General features: G+C 41.1%; 1 protein-coding gene across 1 annotated transcript; it reads left to right on the forward strand.

The window, feature by feature from the left end:
- Positions 1-6,907: 6,907 nt before the first annotated feature.
- LOC136611516 (uncharacterized) lies at positions 6,908-19,815 on the forward strand. Its single transcript, XM_066591183.1, has 10 exons — positions 6,908-7,017; positions 7,184-7,215; positions 7,756-7,821; positions 8,246-8,305; positions 9,871-9,924; positions 11,411-11,467; positions 13,326-13,400; positions 16,314-16,373; positions 19,173-19,378; positions 19,646-19,815. Exons 1-9 carry the CDS (start codon positions 6,969-6,971, stop codon positions 19,353-19,355), a joined length of 636 nt encoding a protein of 211 aa, XP_066447280.1. The 5' UTR covers positions 6,908-6,968; the 3' UTR covers positions 19,356-19,378; positions 19,646-19,815.
- Positions 19,816-21,346: the final 1,531 nt, after the last annotated feature.

The raw sequence follows: 21,346 nt of genomic DNA on the forward strand, positions 1-21,346 counted from the left end.
GCAGTGCTGAGACACTCACCTAGACCCTGCTAAACACTCCTGGCTTGGATGGAGCTGAAGCAGATACCCCCGAGGTCATCAAGGAGGACTTCAAGCCGGCGCGGAGCCTGCCCACATGTCGACATTTTACAGGGTTGCACTGACTGGTCCAGAGAATCGGGGCTTGACTGGTTCCTGCTCCTGCTGGGAGTCCCACTGGCGCCAGTACACAGCAACGAGTGGCTGCGGACTACAGCTGCATTTCACGCTGACCAGAGGGTGAGTCTTCCATTCGAGGCTCAGGGATTCTTTATAGAGCTGCGGCGGACAGGGCGCCATTGAACATTGCCGGATAATACATTACAGGCACGGAGGTGCAGGAGCTCACACCCTAGATGACAAGTGGTGCGGTGAGGTCAAAGGGCACCATTTTAAACAGGGAGAGGAGATCTACCCTGCCTCTACACCAAATGGACAGCCCAGGTGGACATAATTGAGGCTGAAGCTCAATATCATAGTTGCCTCTGGTGTACACTGAGACATATCACTTCAACAGACCCCCCATGTTTCTGTGAACTACAGGACTCATCTCTGTTAGATCTGACTTTCTGGGACCTGCTGTGCTGCCCCCCTCCTTTTTCTCTTCTCTACAACAGCAATTCGCTGGCTTATTATCACATTATACTATAACATAAGACTTACTGTTGAGACTGTACTGAATGCGATTTGTGGCTCCGCTCTTTTGCTCTGGCTTACTATTCTGACTTGGCGGTAGCGGACCCAGCTGAGCCCTGGATCTTTACTTCTTTAAACTACAAATAGTCTCCTGCGGCATTTGAACTGGCCACAATTTGCTCCCCTAACAAAATATCCGTGCTATACTAGTGTGTGTTGGTGCGGCAACATGCTTTCTGACAGAGAATCCTATTCTATAACCAACCAACATGAGCACACAAGCTAAGGGCTCCAATACGGCCGAAAAACGGAGATAGTTTGTCCGGACGGACACACCTGACCACACACCGCGCTCAGGGCGCACTACTCCAATAAAAGACAACGAGCGGATCCTGGACTGGAGTCGGAGCCCCCCGCACACCCCCGCTGTCCCCCCGAGCACGCTCGGACAAGAATACAGTTACTCAAGAAAAGCAAGGCTCGCTTGAGTAACTGACTAATCCAAGCGTGCTCGCTCATCTCGTATAATAACTTTATAATATCAATATTATAATATTATTTAAGGACAGAGGCATCTCTTACTATATGGCCTCCCCGGCTTGTTTGCACATCATGGCAGATGGTAAGGTGATTTTTCTGCACTCACCTGCAGAGGCCTCGGAGTGGCTCCATATGCACCCTGTGTAACTACTTACCAATGAGTAACTATTGTTTGCCTTACATATAAATAGATCTCAATTAGGCTGATTTACGAAACTGTAAGGAATCTTAATCCTTGGTCTAAAGATGGTGGTGTCTATGTGCTTATACGGCTGTGGTTGTTATGGCTACTAATATATCTCTATGTTATATTTGTATGGTGCTACGGCATCAGTCTGAGGCCATGCCCTGCAGTCTCAGCTGGAGAGCTAATATCCTTTGGGCCACTGGAATACTCCCTACTCACTACATCTGCTACTTTAGGCAAAGATTGTAGCTTATCTGTTTTAGCTGACATTCTCATAGGATATTAGTAATTGGCATGTTTAGTGTTAGCTGTATAACCTGTTTTACTTTCGGTTTTATTGTATTATTGATAAGTCTGTGCTGGTATAGATATTTTTTTAGACTTTGCAACTTGTTTTTTTTTTCTTTTATACCTTCTTATATATACCAATGTCATTGAAATGCTTTAATGGGAACATACAAGGTTTAGGCATGGCAGCCCAGTGGAAAACAGTTTTTTCTTGCATCAAACAATTTAGTCCCCATATAATAGGTCTGCAAGAAACCCATTTTATTATAGAAAAATCTGACGTCCTTAAGAAATCATAGGTCCAATGGAAATGTCATTCTTTCCACACCTCCTTTTCCAGAGGAGTTTCACTTCTCATTCATAGATCATTAAGATGGAATCCTACTAATGTCTGCAGGGACTCTGAAGGCAAATTTATATTTGTATACGCAGAGATTGACTCCAAACCTTATGTTATATTGTGTATATACAATTCACCTCATAACAACCTTTATTCTCTGCAGGGGGTCATTGTATCTGCACACCAATACCCTCTGGCACACATTATTTGTATGGGAGATTTTAACCAGCTAAAGATAGATTTCAATTAACTGAGGGTCTATATGGTGTAAACAATTCTCCTATGAGACAGTTGGTCGAACGTGTGGGCTGGATTGAACTTTGGCGCTTACATCACCCAGACAACTATGAATACACCTGCCACTCATCAGGCGGCCAAACACTATCAAGAATTGACTACATACTGAGCTCCCCAGCATTAGCTATTTATTTATCTACAATACCTCACTGCCCACGTGGAATTTCAGATCATAGCCCGATATTATTATCTCTGAAATTTCCCAGGCATATTATTATCCCAACTTGGAAACTGCACCCTTTTTGGCTTAAATTCTTAATCTCCAATGATCAAATACGCATTTGTACCTCACTGTTTTTGGCGGCTCCTGATGATAATACCCATTATGCCTTGAAGTGGGATACCTTTAAAGCATATCTTAGAGGATGTCTTAAATCCGCTATTTCATATATTAAAAAGTCCACCTCCCAAGCTGATAGTGAACTGGAGATCTAGCTAATTGAAGCTGAAAAATTATGTATCTCTATTGCCACAGAGACCAATAAGGTGAACTGGCTTGGCCTTACCCATCTCTACAAGCGTCAAATCCATATCGAAACCAAGCATAGGCTATTTTTTACCAGGCAATATTATTTAGAGTTTGGTAAATAATCCAGCCATTTGTTAGCGAATCTTATTAAACAAGAAAACCAAGCTAATATTATTTTAAAGATAAGAAACTCACAAGGCCAGGAACTTAAAGATGCACAATCCATTATGAATTGTTTCAAAGAGTTTTATGCTAATCTGTATAGCTCCTGCAACAACAACACAGATAAACTTTCTAGATGCCCCAATTATGCTGGATGAAGTTCAGCAAGCAATTAAAGATATGGCGCTTAGCAAGTCCCCTGGTCCCGATGGCCTCCCATAGAGGTATACCGGAAATATTGTGAACAATTATCTCCGCTCCTACATAACACCTTTCAACAGGCCCTCTTGGAAAGATTTCTCCCTCCCTCCTTTTATGAATCAACTATTATAGTTATACTAAAACCTAATAAAGACCCCAAAGATTGTGGTTCCTACCAACCCATTTCATTAGTTAATGTAGACTATAAAATTCTAGCAAAAATCTTAGCTACTAGACTGAATCAGGTTATCCTATCTATAATTCATTCTGATCAGATGCGTTTTATGCCAGGGAAGTCCACAACCACCAACATCCGCAGAGTCCAGACGGCCGCTCAGTTAGACAGACAATACAATTTGCCTTGGGCCCTTGTATCTTTAGATATGATTGAAGTCTTCGACTCCCTGGAATGGAATTTTTTAGAAGCCTGCCTCATTCGCTTTGGGTTTGGGCCTTGTTTTGTGCAATGAATCAAAATGTTATATAAATCCCCAAAGGCTAATTTTGTAATAAATGGAATTCCATCAACCAGATTTTTGCTCCCGCATGGCACCTGTCAGGGATGTCCCTCATTCCCGGCTCTATTCACTATAGCCATAGAAGCCCTGGCGATCCGCCTATGCTGCACTCCTACAGTAATGGGTATTAGTTGGGGAGGTCTTAAAAGTAAGGTGGGGCTATATGCAGATGATACAATTTTATTTCTTACTGATCTGGAGATTTCATTTTCCAAAGCTAGGATACAGATAGATACATTTTCCCAATTCTTCGGATTACACATTAACTGGTCCAAATCCACTATTCTGTATACGACCCAGAATCCACCTGGTGACCCCAATGTCTTCACATACGGTCTATCTGTGGTCTCCACATTTAAATATTTAGGGGTGAATATAACGTGGGACTACAATAATGCTATAACAAACAATATTATCCTGTTACAGGAGCTCATTATATTAAAACTTAAAGGGGTTGTCCCGCGGCAGCAAGTGGGTCTATACACTTCTGTATGGCCATATTAATGCACTTTGTAATGTACATTGTGCATTAATTATGAGCCATACAGAAGTTATAAGAAGTTTTTCACTTACCTGCTCCATTGCTAGCGTCCTCGTTTCCATGGAGCCGACTAATTTTCGGCGTCTAATGGCCAAATTAGCCGCGCTTGCGCAGTCCGGGTCTTCTTGTTTTCTGAATGGGGCCGCTCGTGCAGGATGCCGGCTCCTGGTAGCTCCGCCCCGTCACGTGCCGATTCCAGCCAATCAGGAGGCTGGAATCGGCAGTGGACCGCACAGAAGCCCTGCGGTCCACCGAGAGAGAAGATCCCGGCGGCCATCTTCAACCGGTAAGTAAGAAGTCACCGGAGCGCGGGGATTCAGGTAAGCGCTGTGCGGTTTTTTTTTTAAGTCCCTGCAGCGGGGTTGTCTCGCGCCGAACAGGGGGGGGGGTTGAAAAAAAAAAAAAACCTGTTTCGGCGCGGGACAACCCCTTTAAGCGATGGTCCAGATTACCACTTTCAGTAAATTGGACGTATGAATCTAATCAAAATGACTATACAGCCTAAATGTCTTTATATTCTACAACATATGCCACTGAATATACCACAACATTTTTTCCAATCATTTAATTCTCTTTTTAGAACCTTTATCTGGGGCTCCTCCCATTCTAAATTACGTTTAAATACACTGCAAACACCTAAAGATCAGGCTGGGATGGCCCTACTGGACCTCCAACTATATTATTTAGCATGACAACTACAAAATATCCATCCATGGTTCTTGAATGATGAAATGCCTATTGCGGAACGGCATTTAGCGGAGCAGGTCAAAAACCCAGAACTTACTAACTCTTCTAAAGTACTACTATTACATAAACTAGCATATCTAGAAAGTGACCAAAGCTGTTCAATGATACAAGGATGTTATATCAGACCCCCTCTCTGTGAAACAACCCCAGCCTGTTATCCTTACAATCAATACCAGTTCCTCAGTATTGAATTAATTTAGGAATTATAACGTTGGGAGATGTATACACAGATAATATATTCCCCTCGTTTACCCACCTGCGTGAGACCCTGCAAACACCACAGCTCCAATTATTTAGATAATTTCAATTATGCCACGTGTTAAATACCCAATTTCCCCCTGGTTCTACCCAAATCCCAAAGTATCATACAATTGGCATTCGCAAATCCCAAGGGCCTAAAGGTTTAATTTCAACACTTAACACACATCTACTTTCGGCAAAGACCGGCCACAACCTACTTCCTGTTACGATAAAAGGGAAATCTTCTATCCTGTCTTTATCACCCAAGGATTGGTCAGATGTTATTGAATCCCACCTAACAGCCCTTTTATTAATGATTTCTGGTCTATTATTATTGCTTTTATAAACCCACTTCTACCATCTCCTTTTAGTGTAAGTTTAGACCCTAAAACTATTTTGTTCGGTTTATTAATAGAAGAACACTGGCCAAGATAAATATGTATTTTCCTTAAGGAAATGTTATTCCTGGCACGGAAAACGGTAGCTATGCGATAGATTGCTGTTGAGCCACCCTCGGTATCACGTTGGATTCACATGGTCAATACTATAATCCCTTATTAGAAAGTTATTTAACAGAATAGAGGCTGCCCAGATAAATTCCAGGAAATCTGGGGTTTATGGCTCGATGCAAACTCCACCTTAAGCCCAGAATAATCTCCTCTTATTTCTCCCATTTTTCTTCTTCTCTCTACTCTTTATGATTTTGGGGATTTAGAAATAAAACCAGCAGAAGTTGTGATGTTTAGGCTACAGGACGTTTATTGCAGTTTTAATTCTGAGAGTAAAAGGAAAAACAGAAAATGTACATATAAAGGCTAAGATTACTGTATAATGCAGAATTGATTTATTGATATATTATATACTCTACTGCTTCTCGCGTTGTATGTGATTTCTGATAAATAAAACAAAGTTAAAAAAAAAAACATCTAGAGAGGTAATTTGTATGTGTTTCTGTTGGGTTATTCCAAGTAATCCACAACGCTCTTTCCCACCAAAAATAAATAAGAGCTGGAGAGGATGTGGGTGGCATGGAATCTTATGTCTATATTAATATCTAAACGTATATCTGAAATAAAGACACACAGACGCCAGAATGGATTTGAAAGGCCACAGCATTTATTTTGAACGGGGTTAGCCTATAAATATTAATAACTTAAAGACCCAACATATATAACACGTAGACTGAGTCCTACCTACTCAAGTCTACACCAATAACCAATCTTTACTCCATTTTTATACTCACCCGCAGGAGGCGGGCAGCATTTCACCATTTAAACATGCCACAATAAGTTGGAAGCTAAACAAAAGGGCGAGCGGGAGGGACAATCTTGTGGTGCTGTATAAAAAAACCAATCACCAACCACCCTAGGGCTCCAACGTTTTCCTGACAACCTCCAGAACCTTCCAGCCCGCTCACAGCTGTTCCTGTAGTGAACTCAAGGAACATCTATTAAATACCGACCTATTAAGCCAATACTCTAATAATTAATGCCCAAAAGACCTTTTAAAAGCATTTCCACTCAGATTCCATGAGGCCTCAGTCCCTAATTGGCCTTCGGCCATACATGGAAACTGAATTGGAAAGGGTTAAAGAAGTAAGGATGATTTCAAAGTTTTACTGGTTGAAGATGGAAAGGATGATTATTTTGTTCTATGCCAAACGTTAAACAATGACGCTAAAGTCAATACCCCCAAGCGGTCTCCACTCCGTATAAATTGAGTGGCTTCTCCCAGTGTTGCTTATCTGTGGCTGGTTCCTTGAAGAGAAACCAATTACTGCAATTATGAAGATTGCCATCTTCTTTCTGCTCGTGGGGTTATGTAGTTGCAATGGTAAGATATTCCTCCTGTTTTCTAATGGGGCATATAATTACATGTATCAGTGCTAGTGTATGGATAAGGCTCTACTAATGATAATATATATTACCAGTTGTGAAGTTTGCTTTTCAGCCCTTTTGTTGACAAAATGTGTACATTTTAAAGTGATCTTTCCTTTCAGATTATTCTGGATCATGCAGGGGAATAATGACAGTAAGAATACATTTGATCTTTAATAACCTTTGATTTATTTGTGATATATTACTGTCAAATCTGAAATGTTTGAAGCAAATAGTAAAATTTTACAATATTTAGATGTTTTTCTTTAAGTTGTAACAAATGAAAAACCAAATAAAAAATAAGAGCAAGAGGAACAGATGATTACTTTTTTTCATTAAGCCTCCAAATAAGGAACAATTATGCATGTGGTATATGACCAGAGAAAGATTACAATAGGTATTTCACTATGGTGAAAGGTCACATTTACATTATGAAAAGTTGCTTATCTTCACTAAAATGGACCACAAACACAAGGAAAGCAAAACCCAAGTCAGACAGACTTTCATAAAACACTGGGTTATGTCAAAGTCAGGGCAAAGCTAATCCATGAACCCAAACATACACAGACTCATGTCAAATGCCAGAGCATCCATTTTTAAGAAATAAGCTACTGACCACCTATATAGACAAACTGTTACTAATCAATCATGTACAATACTATATGTATGTAAATATATATAATATCTCTTTTAGCCCTGTCAAATTGACACTATAGTTACTTTCGTTACTTTGATGGCTTGGAAATATGAGGAGTCAAAGGTAGAGTAATTTCACCTACTTTTTTCAATATTTTTCTTATTTTACTGTAGATTTCGTTGTAAATTAGTTGCAGCTGTCTCTAAATTATCAAGTACTGTATATATTCTATCTATACTCAGTATATTTGATCTGTAGGGGGCACAAGCCCCAGGCTTATTCTGCACAGAAATGACAAGCAGCTTATAGGGGACATCATTCAATGTAGGGGACATCATTCATGTTAGTCAAAGAAATGACTTTTTTTTCACTGCAGCTGCAGCTAATAGTAAAGGATTCACTGTCTTACATCTATATAGCTCAATCCTTTTCTGTAATATCCTCCATGTAGCTGCTGAGAAAAGGGAAAAGTCTTCAGAAAAGTCTTCTAAATGTATACAGTAGGTAAGCCCTTAAGGTCTACATTCATTGTTCCTTTATCTTTTAGGGCAAAGCCAATAATCTGTTACACAAGCTGTGTCTTGTGGATTCATGCAATACAGTTCTGGTAACATTCATTTAAATTATCTACATTCTTTTTCATATAGCTGTAGCATTATTTATTTTCAAGTTCAGATTCTCATGCATTATATATATATATATATATATATATATATATATATATATACAGTATTAGATAACCAACTTAATGCAAAGTTCCAGGTCTTGTTATAAAACTGACTAGAGTGATGTCTTACACAATACTATACTCAGACCTGTGGTAGATGTTTCTGGGTTTTCTTTCCCAGGCTGCAATAGAGCAGTTACTGCATTGAGCACAGTATGATTGTAGTGACCCAAAGTTGTCACTTCAAAAACATTTTATCATTGTATATAGTTTTATTATGTGATTATGTGATTTGTTGATTGGAGGACCATCCAGTCCAAATCTGAGGGCAGACTAGACCTCTGTAAGGCCCCTGGGCCTTACGCTGATGGGAGGAGCTAGAGTCCTTAAATAACCCCACCCATTTCTAGAAAGTTCGGTGTTCTGTAGTTAACGAGTCTGCAATGTGTTCAGTAAGTTAGTGAATAATAGTTAGTGCAGTCTGACAATAGGTGCCAGATACGATGCAATATACTGAGGGTGGTATCTCCAATCACTAAACTTTTGATTCTGATGCTCGGATATTGGACTGTATTGGATGTTGCCTTGTTTGCCTGGAACTGTAATAACAGTGAGTTTAACTGTTTCAGTCTTCCCGCGACCCTTTGAGCTCCTTCCCACTAGAAAACATCTGCACTATGTTGCATATTACACCGCCCTCCAGCAGCAGGGACCACAACCACCATCATCTTTGCTTGTAGCATGACTGGGTGGGAGTGCAACTACCAAGCTGCACCTCGCCCTGGCCTGCTGCAGGCTGGCATCATGTACTACAACCACCATCATCCACCATTTCATCTTTCCCTTGTAGCATAGTGGATGGGCGTCAGAGAATATAGTCACCGTGATACAAGCTGATCCCCAACTCCCACTCGCTGCATAATCACATATATATGAGAGAGGGAGGAGGGAAGAGTTTGTATTTACGGGATATTTGTGACTTGCTGACTGAATGTCTTCATATACATTAGACACAACTTGGAAGCAACCGATTGTTTGAGGACCCTCTAACTCTCCCGTGATGGTAGATGTTGGGGGAAAGAAGAACATGTTTAATTGTCCAATAGTCTTGATCTCTTTTTCCCACAGCTAATAAGCTGCTGCCAGGTCAGCTTCTTCCCTTCCGCCACAGTCATTTTATGTGTTTGGCCACCCTAAAAAGCTCCATAGCTGATAATAATGATTACTAAAACTTTATTGCCTCCTGGATTTAACTACAAGAGGGAATGAGTTTGTGTAGAATGAGAATAACTGGCTGATATAGGAAGCAAAACACAACAGAGAGATAGATCAGAGGAGATTCCAGAATAGCTACATGTCATCTACTAAGAAACCTGGAAATTCTGCATCTGATGATGACTGTTATAATAACATACCTGGCCTTATGCTCTGCACAGTGCTAGGAATAGGTTGCAATCTCTTTTGCTACATTTTTTTATTCACTGGAACTTTTTTTTCTATTGCAGGATATGATATGTTGTTACACGAAATGTAGTAGGAGCGGCCTTATTACAGATGTGGTATAATAATTCTTTCTCTTATATTATAATACTGCAGGTATATTACTGAAGTGTATTGAAGTGTTATGCACTGGAATGTTTGCTGCTAGCTTCTCTACATCAGACAGCACATTTTTAAATACCCGTTTTTAAAGAATAGAACTTATTATGAAAAAATTAAAAATCTAGAACTGCAGATTACATTCAGTGAGGGTCTCATCTAGGGATGCCAACAGTCCAGAAATTCCTGAACACTTCATAAAAATAAGGGACTTTGTTCCAGAGTCCTTGAGAAATATTACGTGTCTGCAACTTTTTTTAGGCTGGTGGTCCTTGAAAAGGTGATGATGATTGTAATTACCATTCTTTTTACGCCTCATAGTAAGTGCTAATAATGAGCTCATATCAGTATCTGACCTGCACACATATATTACTTACAATCTTTATCATTCAGTTTGGTTTTTCCAATGTGTCTGTAAAAATGTTGTCTGTTCAGGACTTTTGGATAAGTTGTCCATAAAAATGAAAATAATTAAGGTTGGCAACCCTGGAGACCAACATGTACATTAAATCATCTGATATCTAGGTATGTAGCGAGGGGCTCAGGATGGTCTCACCCCAGAATCTAAGGTATTGAAGGGAATCTGTCAGCTCCAACATGCAGTACAAACTGCCTACAGTGTATTATAGAGCAGGAGGAGCTCAGCAGATGGATATATAGTCTTATGGAAAAAGATTTAGTATATCCTGTATCTTACTCCTTTATATCTCTGCTCATTCTGAGCTAAGCGGTTTGGTGGGCCGTCTTATCAGTGACTAACAGCTTGTATTAGAGTGCATATATGCCATATATTCCCCATACATTGTGAATTCATCATGTGGGAAGATCGTCTGGCACCTATCTTCCTGCTGTTTTCTTCAGACTCCTGCGCTCTGGTGCGAAGTTTGAACTGCCGGCGAAGGGAGAAGAAATTTCCCTCATTCAGATGCAACTACGCTCCGTACTGCCGAGTATAGTTGTGGCCAGGGCAGTGTGTTTAAGCCCTTTTACTAGAACCAGGGGACATTCTGTACTAATGTGTTCTATTAATGATTTCATTACATTATATTACAATGTAGTTTATGGCCAATTTACACAGGATGATTATCATTCAGAATTGTTCAAATTCCCATGTTCCTGCGGGAATTTGAAAAATAGTCATCCTGTGTAAATGCGTACAAAGACTGAACAAAAATTGTTCAGTCGTTCAGTTTCTTCATGCAACTGAATGAGGTGTTTTTCAGTGTAAACAGCATTCACTTCTGAATGACTGCTCCTCCATGTCAGCAGCGCTTACAGCGATGCCAGCGATACTCCCACAGGAGCGAGCATCAGTGGGGTGAGCTGCCAGGCATTGTGGGTCCGACAGCTCGTTCCGTGTACTTGGGGACTTACTGCAGATAACTCATTAAATGTTTTAATGATAATCTTGGTAAAACTGAATGTATTTATTTATATTCCTTATAGATAGACTGCTTTGATGTTGATATAGTCGTCAAAGAGGCACTCAGAAAAGCTTTCGAGGTAATGTGGTGAACTCATATTCTCTAAGGATTATCTAGCTCAATTTATTTTTCCACTAAAGGTCCTTTTACACTGGCAGATAAATTGCCCATAACGTCTGCCGCCTGACAATATAGTAAGTCAATTGATGCTGATTTAAGAACCTCCTAGGGTATGTTCACACGGTGGAATCTGATCTGCCACTTCTTCACATGGCATCAGAGATGGTAAAGATATCATATTGTAAATAGTAGGCGGGGCTACAGATTCTGTATCGGACCTCTTATATAAGTGAAGGTTATTCCCTGTATAATAAGAGGTACGGGAATTCTGAATGCCTTTACTTTGTATTTTGATTCTTCACCACTTTTAAGATGTTCACTTTCTGTATAAAAACCAATATACAGTACAGCGGGATAGAAAGAGTGATTAAGACCTCTGGATATTGAAGGTTATGTGATTCCTATCAATCACTCTAGCCATGATACACTTTGTGTGGGTAAATAATTTGCAATTAAAGGGTTTTCCCATCTTATATTGTGATGGCATATTGTTAGGCTATGCAATCGTTTCATGATTGGTGGAGGTCCAAGCTCTGGGACTCTCATGAACATGACAATATAGGCATTCTTTGCAGGTGTATCACTGTGCCCTTTCGTCATCTGCCCCCTGTATAATGGTCCCTGTCTCCCCAGGTGTGCAATGAACCTCAATGCTCCCCTATTCTAGTAAGTAGGAATGGCAGCAGTTCATTGTACAACTGGGTGGCCAGAAATGCTTTTATTAAAGAAAAAAAAACAGCACTTTGTCCCCTTGATTTTCAGGATTGGTGGGTCCCAGAAGTCTGAAACCCCCACAACTCGTAAAGTACTTGCATATACTAGTGATATGATATCACTTTATCGGATGGGGAAATCCCTTTCAGTTGCAATTATTGCTTCTACCTTTTCTTCAACTGACCAATGGACTGTGAGCCACTTCTAGCCATAGACGCTCTGGCATGTCCTAATGCCAGCCTCAAGTTGATTGATGATGTGGTGATGTGCTTTCTATTGATGCCCCTTCTTTAGAGCAGATTCAGACGAACTTGTACTTCTCCCTTTATGCGGCCATAATAATCATTTCTGCATAAAAGGACAAAAGAAAACCTTTGATATCAATGATTTCAGTGTTTCCGTTTGCACTAGCTCTTTTCTCAGACGTACAAATAACTATCTCAAAGTACAAAGTATGGGATCAGATATGTGAGCCATCAGGACCAGTAGTGTCACTTCAGTAATGACAAATGACCGGCCCTGTGCACAAAGCCCAAGGCATAATGACATAATGCTTCTCACAGCTGACCCTCTGCTATTTTACACCTGTTCAGAGAACTCCTTTGCAAGGAATACATCCCCAGCACAAATCCCTCCTGTCCTGTTGGCTACTTTCTATGTCACAGTATTTAGGGCCAAAATCAGTTTCCATCACCCCCCCCCCCCACACACACACACACACACACACATACACACATACTACCTACTTAATGCTATAAAATACACCTGAACAAAACATGAAGCTAAAATAGTGGACTTAGTAAAATTGCCTTATGTTCCTGAATCATGTTACCTCCGTATATGTTACTGTGAAAAGTGCATTTTGGGATCTGTTCTTTCCCTCTAGTATTCTGCATGATGCTGTTCCCATGCTGATGATGTGGAACTGAACCATCAGAACTGATTGTAGAAATGATGTTTTCCTTTATTTCCTTTCTGCTGTGGTTATCTGATTGTAAATCCTAGAGAAAGATATAAATCACATGTTCATCTACTAAATACTTTGTTTCTACATTATGTGTTTAACATGTGATTCACTAATAAACTATTTGTATTTATTACAGAACAGGAACCCTGAGGAGGTTAGGAATGTTGAGGCACCGCTGGACAAAATTATAGAAACCCTATTCTGCTTCCTGGTAATTTCTTCTTTTTTCTCTAAATGTTTGTTTATAAGTATTAAATAGAAGTGAAGTATATACTGAGATATACTTAGCTTTATCCGATGCAGTCAGGATCTGCATCTGTCATTCGGCTGAATTCCATATGGTTATCACTGAATGTAAATCTTATGACCAATTACCTGGAAGTTACACTCCCGTGCCCATGGATTAGGCAGTAAATAGGATCTACAATGCCTCATTGTATTTAGTTTAGCCCAGACTGTTTTGCACATGCTAAAGTTAAACCATTCCAGTACATAGTAGCTGAATAACGAGTTCAAAAATCCGTGCCCCCCCCCCCCCCCCCCAATTATTGTCAGGGGTCCTAGTGGAACAATTGTTTATGTGATAAACTGACTTCTGTATTCCTCATCTCCCCATGACTGGCTATATAACTGCATTGTACCCCACAATCTGGGGGTGCTGTGCGTTGTGCTGCGCTGGTCTCCCACATTTTCCCAGTTGCTATGAGAGTGAGGATGTGGACCAGTTTGTGCTGTGCATGAACCGTCCTCCGTATTCATAGCGTTTGACTATGGGGAATATAATAGCATCGCTCACGCATGTGCAGGGGCACCGGTGAGTATTGATAGTTCTAGGGTACACAAAAGGGGTTTGAAACATCTATTGCAAATGAATAGAAAGCAAAACATATTGTCGTGGATGTATACCTAGGCAGGAAAATTTTTAACCACTTAAGGACAAAGCACAGTAAAATTACATGACTTTTTTCAGGACTTTAATCCAGGACAATAGCAGGAATACGGCATGGGATTAAAGTTTCGGCTCCTGCAAAGCAGCAGGTTGGGTCCTGGGATGTTCATCACAGCCGAGGATCCAGCGGAGAAGACAGAAATTGTTCTTAACCGCTTCTGTCTTCTCTTATGCATAATGCATAGGGCTCAATGAGTGCTATGTAGTGGAGAGAGAAAGTGGAAGTGATACATCCGCTATTCAACCTGCAATCACATGATCACTGGGTGATCCTTGTCAACACAGAGGTGCAGGGTCTTTTAGTGACTACTGTCACTGCAGGGGAATATTTTCCCCTGTAACTGGGGCTCCTATGGATGCCACAATTAGGCCGCGATGAGACGAGCATGGTTTACACGCTGCTAAGCAACGTGTAAACCATGCTACTGACATGCAGGGAATTCTACGTGTGAATGGGCTGCCCTTAGCTCCGTGGAGCAGCCCGTTCATATGTCCATGCTGTGGGCAGCCTGCTTCCATGACTCCCATAGGAGCCTATGGTAAGCACCTTGGACAGCACGCACCACGGAGCTGACAGGCAAGTCAGCTTTTTCAGAAGTGAACTCGTTCATGTACTTTATTTTAGTGTAAATATACATATTAGGCAGAATACACATGGGCGAAAATTCTGCAGCGGTATTCCGCACAGAATTTCCACCATTGAACGCTGCCATAGGATTGCATTGGTTTATGCAAACCATTGCAGACAGCCACGATGTTAATCTCGGAAAACTTGCTTAATGGAAAAATCACAGCACATCCTATTTCAGTGCAAGCCTTGCACAGGCTCACACGGTCACATCATTGCTGACGCACCGGCTCTGCACTGCGCATGTGTGGCTGTGCGCCAGCCGACACATCCACAGAGCAGAGTACAGACGCCGGACAGGTAAATCGGGGGTCACTGCAGGAGCACAGGGTCGCATCCCACTGCGAGAATCTCGCAGTCAGAATTCGACCCGACTGTCTGCATTCGGCCTTATAAAGAAAAAACGCTGCAAAAATCATTTTCGGAGCTGAAAAAAATTAGGGCTGTAAAACCACCGCATGGGTAATATTCTTAAAACGTGTCTGATCCTTTAGGGGTTAAACAAAATAGACATATGGAACACAAGTTAGTAGATAAGATCCTATTCACATCTCGCTTTTGATTCTGTCAAGGGGTTCCGTCAGGTTTTATGTCAGAATCCCTAAAAAAGGGACTCAGACAGAATCCCTGGACACAACCTGGACTGTTCCATTTTCTTGTATTGCTGAAATCTGCAGAAATAGAAGCCAGTAGGTCTCTGTTTTGCAGGTTTCCTTTGTTTGTGGCATTTTGAGCCAGAAAAAATAACAAAATCCCTCATGTTATTCTTTCCGTCTCGGAATGCTGGAAATGAAGGAAACCTGCCAAATGAAGACCTTCTCTATTTTGTCAGATTTCATCCACAGAAGTGAACGGTTCTGTCCAGGGGTTCAGGCAGAATCTTTTCTTCAGGATTTCAGACGCAAAGCCCAATGGCGTCCCTGAATAGAAAAATAAACGCTGTGAACCGGCCAAATGTTTACATGTCACTTCTTTATGTGGATCTGTATAGAAATGCGTCACAGTCTGTTAAGGTCCCAGTATTGTAAATGGTGTGTGGTAGGTGGGGGACACCGCTACAGATCTTGTATTGGGCCACTCATGTAAGTGAAGAGTAATCCCCGTATAGTGGGATGTATGGGACTTGTGAAGTTAGAAACAGATCAATACTAACACTGAAATACATTACAAACATGATTGCTATTAGATTGTGGCTTTTTCACACTATTTATCTTTACCTTAAACTATTTCACTATTCACTATTCGAATACCACTAAGAGCTATAACTGCGGGCTGCCATTAACACGGAACAAGGGCTTTCATCATCTGGGGAGCAATAACCCTTATATGACTCTCCTGACCTAGAAGTGTTGGTATCCTGCATGTTACAAGTGTAAGGTGACAAATGTATCACACATCACTTGGATTATATACATTAGCGTATATTGGTGTGATATTCAGCTTTAGAGGGCTAAGTACTCTCTCATGTGAGGACAGCGAATAAGAAGGATGAATAAGATAAGAAATAATCATCACATTTAATGTACTTTTCATTTTTTGTTTTCCAGGCAAGACTTATAGGGAAAGTTCTTTTAGGCAACACACTAAATAAAGTACTTTCTGAATTGGTAATTACAATTTCATACTAAATATTTATTCTTAATACTAGACGTGTGTTTTATTTTCTAAGGATAAATGTTTGATTTATTCATGATTCAGACCGAGAGTATTAGAAGTGTAACTAGATGTGATATTCAGTATATCATAGTAACATCAGCAATGAATTTTTGGAATAATATATCACCCTTAGGTTGGACTCACACGGCCGTATGTGCAAAATGCATGTCATAGCACAATATTTTGGTCCGTGAACGTCGCAATTTCGCACGCATAGCTGCACATTTTGCTATACTTTTTGCACGGACTCGGACCATTCATCAGTTAAAAGGCTAATTAGTCACTGGTGTGTTCTTCGCCCTGCAAAATTGTGCAACGAAATAATGCGTAATAGCGTGTGTCTTCGGTGTGCATCTGTGCACCTCCATAGACTTCTATAGGGCCTTTGTTGCGCCAATATGCTCAATGATATGAAAGATGTGGTTTTTTTGCACACGAAAAAGCGAAAATGAGAATTAACCCATTGAAAGTAATGGGTTCTATTAACTGCGTAGTGCACGTGCAAACACTTAGGAAGTATTTACATGGGTGATTTTGTAAAAAATTCTTTACAGTGGTTCTATTTACATGGGCGATATTTTACTCACAGTGAGGGCAAAAACACATGGGCGTATGCGCTAATAGGCTCGCCGCTACGAAGCTTTTTAGTGCATGAATCTGCTTTCTTTTTACCGGACTATTCAAACTCCACGCTATCATGCACAAGGTCCTGCACTTTGTTTCTTGCACTTAGTGTTAACTGTGTGTGACAAAAGATAGGGCATAGGACCCGTGCTATCTTTTTTTGCGTGTAGTTATAACGCACGAGAATCTTGATAGTGAAAATGAAACCATTGATATCATTGGTTTTGTTTCATGCTGTTATGTGGCCATGAATTCACAGCCACATAACAGGATTAAATCACGCCCATTTGTTTAAGCCCCAATGCTGCAATATGTAAAAATCTCAGTATTTACCTATTTTCCCTGCAAGTCCACAGAAATCTAACCCATTACTTTCAGTAGGTGAGAAAAAAAAAAATCACATCACACTTGCATCACATTTGCAAGTTTGAAAAATAAGCGGGAAGGTAGGATTTGCTCTATCCTTCCAGCACGTAGTACAGATGGTCCCCGACTTGCGAACTTCCAGGAACCTGTTTGGAAGTCGATTTGTTCGCAAGTCAAACAAATGCTTGTATGGAGCAGGATCGTGGGTGGATCCCGCTCCATACAACGTCGGGTGCCGGCTGTTCTTACAGCGGGCACCCAGCGGCAGCAGTTCCGACGAGCCGCGCCGCTCGTCTGAACTGTTAACACTTTAAATACCGCTCTGACAGCCTGCACCCGACGTTCAGGGGGCCCGTACAGCGTCCCACGATGAGATCGCGGGATGCTGTGTGGTTGCTAGGCAGCCGGGGACCTCCTGAAAGGCCCCAGGGCTGCCTATGCAGAGTGCCCATGAAGCGCACGGCTTGATAGGCGCTCTGCATAGACAGCCCTAGGGCCTTTCAGAAGGCCCCCGGCTGCCTAGCAACCGCGATCTGACCGGACAGGCTTCTATCGGGCTTGATAGAAGCCTGTCCGGTGCCTGCACAGTATGATGTAATGCCATAGCATTACATCATACTGTGCAGGACAGATAGTTCATATCTAGCGAAATTCGTAACTCGAATGTTCGCAAGTCGGGGACTATCTGTATTAGCTACATGCGGGAAATATAGGGCAAGTCCTATCTTTTCTTGGCCGTACTATTAACTGGTGAGAATACCGCTAATGAAAACAAAGCCATTAAAACCAACGGTTTTGTTGTGTCCCATTATGTATAGTGGGACTAAATCACTCCCATGTGAAGAAGCCCTTACCAACAAAATTGCGCTGCCATTGGCCTCCATATGTGTGTGCATTGGCCTCATGCTGCTGTTGCAGCACAGACGCCCAGCCTTATAAAATAGAACAATGAGAAGGCCCAACGTATATTACATAACTAATAGCAGATCACAGTGATAAAGTAGATTTAAGGAAGTCTGTCACCTATTTTGTGCTATAAGCTGAATGTACCATACAATGTGAGATGTTCAGTAGAATCCATAGATACCTTTATTCTTGTTCTGCGTGACTTCACCGCCCAGATATTAGCCCTAATGTTTATATTGCGCCATTTGTAAATTTACATTGGACCATCCGACAATAGGTCCATTAGTCTGGGCTCTATCTTTCCCCGGTGTTTGAAAAACCACCCCTTACCATCCTTAGTGACATCTCCGGCTCCCCCCGCTGGAGACGCAAGTGTTCTATCATCACCGCTCCTGCGCCGCACTGATGATTGCGCATACGTCGTGAGTCTTTCTTGGCCAGGACTGACACCATGCACTGTTGTAGGCGGAGCTAGAGATGTCACTAAGGATGAAGAGGGGCAGTTTTTCAGACACTGTGGAGGGATAGAGCCCGAACTGCAGGCAGTAGTGGACCGCTCTTCAGATGCTCCAACGCAAATTTATATCAATGCTAATATCTGGATGGTGGAGTTATGCAGCACAGGAATAAAGGTATCTATGGATTCTACTGACCATCGCACATTGTACGGTACATTCAGCTTATAGGACAAAAGCAGGTTAGAGAATTCCTTTAACACAACATAGAGATTGCCTTCTTAGTAATACTCCTGTTTGTTTTCTAATTTAATCTAAAATAAGTGATTAAAAGACATATTATTAGCCTCTGCTAAAGTATAAAATATATGTGTAATAAAATGTCTTTGTATTTTACAGTCCATCGTGCTGGGTCCAGCTGTGAATTTGTTGGCAAACACAATTGGTGGATTTGTGGGCCTAACTTTTACACCTCTTTTGGCAGCTGTGAATGGACTACTTTTTACAGTCACTGCAACAGTTGGTGGAGTTCTTAATACCGTTACTAGTCTTGTTAGTGGCATTGTTAGTGCAGTTGGTTGATTCATCATTATCGCTGATTACAGGTAAAGTCCTTTTCTTGTTAAAGATTGTACAATAGGGCCCAGCATCTTCAGGTTCAGCCTCCGCCTGCTATCCAGTACAACTGGTATTGCTTTCACAGACTAATCTAAATAACTGGTCCTTCCACCATCCACACCATTGAATTACGTGACTACATGCTTTCTGCCTATAGTCACCACTAGGGGGACACGGCTGCACATGTGCTGATTTCACATACAATATGTTTCTAATGGTTAAGGCAACAAACTGAAACTATTTCTATATTCCAGGCTCTCCAGTAACGTTCCTGACCAAGAAATGGAAGTGAAGTAAAGAATAAGTCTGTCCTCTAATTTCCAGATGATTTTTTTTCTTCTCCTTTCATGAAATCCTCCAAAGAGTTGTCAATGATTTACTTTCCGTAATCACTAGAATGAATAAAGTAGACAAGTAGAACTGCCCCCGGCTTCAGGTCTTTATTGTAGAGACTCTTCTGTTCTTCTCATTTATATACTTTCATATACAAGTTTGAGTGAAGGTCCGTCGCGCTCCAATCACATCTCCATTATGTCTTTCTGTAATGCTTTCTGTCAGAAATGCTGGAAAAATATCACAGCATGCGGCACTTTGTTCCAGTGAAATGATGGAAAATATGGCAGAAACCGGGCGCAACCCATTATAATCAATGAGTTCTATCAGACAGCAATGCATTCTGTCTTTTCATAACATGACATTGTTTTTGCTCTGTTCTATGATGGAACACAAATTTTGAATAGAAATGTGAACTTTGCCCAAATCTGGCGGCTGCAATGATTTTAGAGGGGCTTCTGGGATTGGAATTAATTTTGGCTCAAATGTAGGCTCTGAATTATCCCATGTATTATCAAATGGAAAACATAGTGCTTCGTATGAAACAGGGTTCATATAGATCGGCACACACAGAAATAAACTGTCTGGTTACAAATGGTCACTTTTAAATGGGAAAGGAAATGAACCCTAAACCAGATTGAAAACCTAAAACTTCTTTTATTTATGTAGACATTAAAATGATGCCTCGTGGAGATCCACACTTACATCAGGCTTCACATTGTGACCAGGGTGATCATAGAAGTGACATCACATTTCCTGTTTACATAGGCACAGAAGCTCATCCATTCTCTTGTATGGGACAAGCTATAGTCCTGGCCGTCGCACCTCATTGTGCTGAATATTGGTGGTTCTGAAGGTCAGGCCCTGATCGATCATTACTAGTCCATCCCTAGGAAGGCTCATCAGTGTCTAAGTCCCCTGTAAATTATTTCTCATTAGAGAAGAAACTGAAAATCCAATCGGCAACATATTTATGACATAACTGTCCTGTATTTTCTGTAAGACTATGAGGGATACAACGCAGATCTGCCATATATTTCAGCCTCCATAGTTTTATATGGCTGAAGTGCAGTTCTGTATTAGGCAACGTCTACAAGCAAACATTTCTGCTCATCTTTCATTTTAACATCCCTATAATTTAACGGAAATGTCCTTTTTTCACCTGATATTTGGTTGCAGGCCTGAGTATTAGCCATGATGCTGACTTCGGTAGTCAGTGGGGTCCGGGGACGGGTACTTGAATGACATATTCTGATGGGTCTCAGTGGTTTAGCTGGGATCTGTACCCGTGGGGATGGTAGTAAATAATGACATAAATACATGCAGTAGAACACACACGACCCCTGAAGTTAGAGGCTGTGTACAATGCTTACTGATGACATCAATGTATCATATCCAGGAATCTCAGAAAGACAACCAATAAAACTACACCTTTAAACCCTTAACAACCACTCATATGTCTTTTGACAGCGGCCATTAAGATGCTTTATTCTGCATTTGAAGCCTGACGTGGGTGTTCGGCTTTCGGATGACAGTATCCAGTCATAGCTCTTTACATGCTGCAGTAAGTGTGTGACCATGGCATGCAGAAGGCTGACTGAGAAAAGGGGCACCCTTTGTCA

Source organism: Eleutherodactylus coqui, chromosome 2 (assembly GCF_035609145.1).
Source record: "Eleutherodactylus coqui strain aEleCoq1 chromosome 2, aEleCoq1.hap1, whole genome shotgun sequence".
NCBI classification, from domain to species: Eukaryota; Metazoa; Chordata; class Amphibia; order Anura; family Eleutherodactylidae; genus Eleutherodactylus; species Eleutherodactylus coqui.

Coding starts and splice junctions, on each gene's coding strand:
- LOC136611516 (XM_066591183.1), top strand. CDS start 6,969: ATGAAGATTGCCATCTTCTTTCTGCTCGTGGGGTTATGTAGTTGCAAT. Junction 7,216..7,755: donor CATGCAGGGGAATAATGACA/GTAAGAATACAT, acceptor TATCTCTTTTAG/CCCTGTCAAATTGACACTAT. Junction 7,822..8,245: donor GGAAATATGAGGAGTCAAAG/GTAGAGTAATTT, acceptor TTTATCTTTTAG/GGCAAAGCCAATAATCTGTT.